The sequence below is a fragment of the Psammomys obesus genome, unplaced genomic scaffold (genome assembly GCF_907164565.1).
Source record: "Psammomys obesus unplaced genomic scaffold, mPsaObe1.curated_primary_1811, whole genome shotgun sequence".
Lineage (NCBI taxonomy): Eukaryota > Metazoa > Chordata > Mammalia > Rodentia > Muridae > Psammomys > Psammomys obesus.
Window position 1 is genome coordinate 1 of NW_026596918.1, and position 3,849 is coordinate 3,849.

General features: G+C 44.8%; 1 protein-coding gene across 1 annotated transcript; it reads right to left on the minus strand.

Moving 5' to 3' along the window:
* Positions 1–4: 4 nt before the first annotated feature.
* LOC129670253 (protocadherin beta-13-like) lies at positions 5–2,004 on the minus strand (the record flags this gene model as incomplete). Its single annotated transcript, XM_055598728.1, has 1 exon — positions 5–2,004. A coding segment is annotated over exon 1 (1,764 nt), but the record flags the coding sequence as incomplete, so codon positions are not given.
* Positions 2,005–3,849: the final 1,845 nt, after the last annotated feature.

Genomic DNA, 3,849 nt, shown 5'->3' on the forward strand with positions numbered 1-3,849 from the left:
CCTTGGTGACCAGGTAGCCAGGCTCCGCCGCCCTGGGCAGCAGCTCATTGCAGGGCGCAGAGGCGTTCTGCAGAGGGTAGAGCACGAAGGGCGCATTGTCATTGTCGTCCAGCACCAGGACTTGCACCAGCGCCTGGCTGCTGAGAGCTGGAGAGCCGTGGTCTGTGGCGGCCACGCGGAACTCGAAGGACTTTAGAGCCTCGTAGTCCAGGGACCTGAGCGCGAACAGCTGCCCATTATTGGTATTGATGGAGATGAGCGTCGCCAGTGCCAGCTGCGGGTCCTGTGGCGGCAGCAGCGAGTAGGTGATGTGGGCGTTGGAGCCAGAGTCTGAGTCTGTGGCTCTGATGGAGCCTATGAGCAGGGCGGGGCTGTTGTTCTCGCGGACAGACAGGGTGTAGGAGGATTGGGTGAAGGCGGGGGCGTTGTCGTTGATGTCGGACACCTGCACTGCTATGGTGTGCTGGGTTGTGAGCCTGGGTGAGCCCATGTCGGAGACGGTGATGGTGATGTTGTACTCTGCTGTAGTCTCTCTATCTAAAGGTTTTTGTGTTAATAGCGTGTAAAAGTTTTCTCCGGAAGGCTTTAGAAAGAAGGGTAGATCATTCTGAATGGAACAGCTTATTTTCCCATTTTCTCCTGAATCTAGATCAGAAACGCTAAAAACTGCCACCATAGTTTCTGGTAAATTCTCAGGGATGGGATTTGTTAATGCAGACAGGATAATCTCGGGAGCATGGTCATTTACATCCGTGACCTGTGCCAGAATCGCGCATTTTCCCGAAAACGTTCCAGCATCTTTTGCCTCAACATTTACTTCATAGGACCGAGTCTTTTCAAAATCAAGGTGTTCTTTCAACCGCACTTCCCCTGTCAAGGGGTGGATTGAAAAGGTTTTGCTAATATCATCTGAAGCTTGGAAGAGTGAATAGGAGATCTCTCCATTGACCCCTATGTCCTTATCTGTAGCAGAGACAGTGATGATCAGAAAGCCTATTGGACTATCCTCTGGGATCTGTGCTCTGTATAAAAGCTGCTCAAACTGAGGAGCATTATCATTGAAGTCCAATACTTCGATGTGGACCTCAGTGGTGCCAGACCTAGGTGGAGAGCCGCCATCCTGCGCGGTGAGCGTTAACCTGAGCTCAGCCTCCTCCTCTCTATCCAGTGCTCTGTCTAGTACCAGTTCAGGGTATTTCTTGCCATCACTGCGTTTTCGAGTGAGCACGTGGAAGTAAGAATTGGAACTGACAAGATAGTTGTCAATGCCATTTTGTCCTATATCCATGTCCTGAGCGTTCTTCAGGGGAAATGTAGTTCCAGGAAGACTGCTCTCTGATATCTTTAGCATGATTTCTTTGTCCAGGAATGTTGGAGAGTGGTCATTTATGTCTGTTACTTCTAGCTCAGCTTGAAAAATTTCTAAGGGGTTGTCTAGCAGCACTTGGAAGCGCAGCAGGCATGGCTCTGTGAGCCCACACAGTTCCTCACGATCCATTCTCTCATTTAACAGCAAATCCCCCGTCTCCTGATCCAGCTGCAAATGCAGTTTGTTACCTTTAGAAATGACCTTAGCCCCTCGCCTGGAGAGTTCCAGCTGCCCAAGACCCAAGTCATTTACTAAATTGGTTACAAAGGACCTTCCCTCCTTTTCCTCCACCACAGCATAGCGCCTTAGTTCCCCTGCACTCACTTGAGAGAATCCTAATAGGAAAAAGAAAAAAAGGACTTGCCTTTGTCTGCAAATGAGCTTCCTGCTGGCCTCCATTGTTCTTGATGGTACAGTGTCCTGGAGGATGCTTACACAGAACTGTAAATTCCCCTGGTTTCTGGTACCGTGGTTATCTCACTAGACACCCAAGAAGCACTCCAGTCCTTTTCTGGGGGCCCAGATCTCCTTCTGAGGTGCGCAGGCTTCTCTGGGTTTCCGGACTTCCGCAGGATATTTTTTTCTCTGTTAAGGGAACCACTGCGACCTTCCAGTTTTTACTTTCTTATCCTGCAGCGCCGCCATGTGTTCTCATAGTATCTTAACATTTTGTGAGATAAAAATGGTTGTAAAAAAAAAAAGCCTAAAGTTACTGGTATCTATCTGGCAGTGAGCAAGGTAAAGTTACACTGCCTCTTTTATTGCTGTGCCTTCTTGGGCAGACAACCGCCAGAAGGACACATTAGAGAAATCTAGTTGGTGGAGAACTTTTCAATAATAAGAGTTTGAGCAAAGGTACACATTTAAATAACAACCTGGAAGGAAAAAGAATATCTGCAAGAAATATATACATATGTGTGCATGTATGTTTCTAGTAATGGAACCACAGAAACAGTACCTGTCATTCTTGGACAAATTATTTGATGCCTTAGTTTTCTCATCCACAGATGAGATAACAGCACCTAGGTCCTAGGGCTGTTTTAAACTCCCCTTCTTACAAATGAGAAACAGATGTGGCGGAAGAGTAACCCAATGATATATTTGGTAATTTGATGTGGAGAAGCTCCTTCTTCGCTCCTTCTTCTCCTGCTCCTCCAGCTTCTGAGACAGGGTCTCTCTAGGTCACCTCATCTGTCAAGGAACTTTTCTGTAGACCAGGTTGCTTTCAAACTCACAGAGCTACCCATCCATCCACCTGGGATTAAAAGCACGTTCCACTATGTCCAGTGCCCATTTTTCTTTCTTTTCTTTCTTTTTTAATGTCTAGTTAAGGCATAGTTTTATTAATAGTTGGAAAATAAACCCCCAAAGAGGGGTTGTCAGTTTATAAGGAAGTAAGATTACAGGCCAAGAGGAGCATTGCCCTTTCTGAATACAGGAGAGGATGATGAGCAATGTAGTCTGACAGATGATATCTAGTGATAGAATGATAGAAAACAGCATAATATTGTTGCAAAGTCACCTTCCTTGCAGAACAAAAAAAAAAAATCTCCCACACTTTAAACAAGAAAACACAACAGAAACAATTAAGAGATGCTCTGCCAGTTAATAATTGTGGAACTTACCAGGTCTCTATGAACTTCTACTTGCTCATTATTTAAATAACTCTACCCATTGGTTTCTTATGAAATAAAGTGGGGAAATAGGCTGAGGCCCTGTAATGCCAGCACTTTGGGAATCTGGAGCAGGAAGATTAACAGTTCAAGGTCATCCTGGATGAAGGGAGACTATGTCTCAAAAAGGTGACGAAATTATACATGATGCAGAGTAATTACTAAAGAAACTTAACAAAATCTGCATAGTATAACCTCCCAAAATGTAGTGTAGGTATATTTATACATAATTTCAATCAACTCAGAACATAACTATCAGTGAAGAGATTAGACAATGGAAAAACAGTTTTAACCATTCCTACCTAGATTTGTCATTTAATAAATGGAAATTCAATAAATGCTTAAAAACAAGAGGAATCTAATTAAATTTGGGATAGCACACAACACATGCATTTCATGCCTTGGTTCTTAGGAATAAATATAGGCATTATTTTCTGTACTAAATTAACAGGAACTCATTCTTCTTCAAGCAACAAGGGCTTACTTTAAACTAGGGCTGCGTCCAAGGACAAAAAGGGTTTATTTATTTATTTTTACTCCACTTCTCTGCTTGTGCTTTTTTCGGTTAGGAAGTTGGGAGCTATTGGTTTTAGGAACTTAAATTCACTGGAAATCCCTGATCCTCCAGTCAGACACACCTCATATTGGTAGTTCTGGGTAAGGGTCCCTGCGCTGCCGACATCCAACAGGTGTCCAGGAAAGTGTCCCTCAGGCACAGAGCAGACACCCAGAGAGGCTGCCCTGGCCCTCCTGCACAGCCTCACCCCCACGAACAGCAGCACAGACAAGAGGAAGAGTGAAGACACA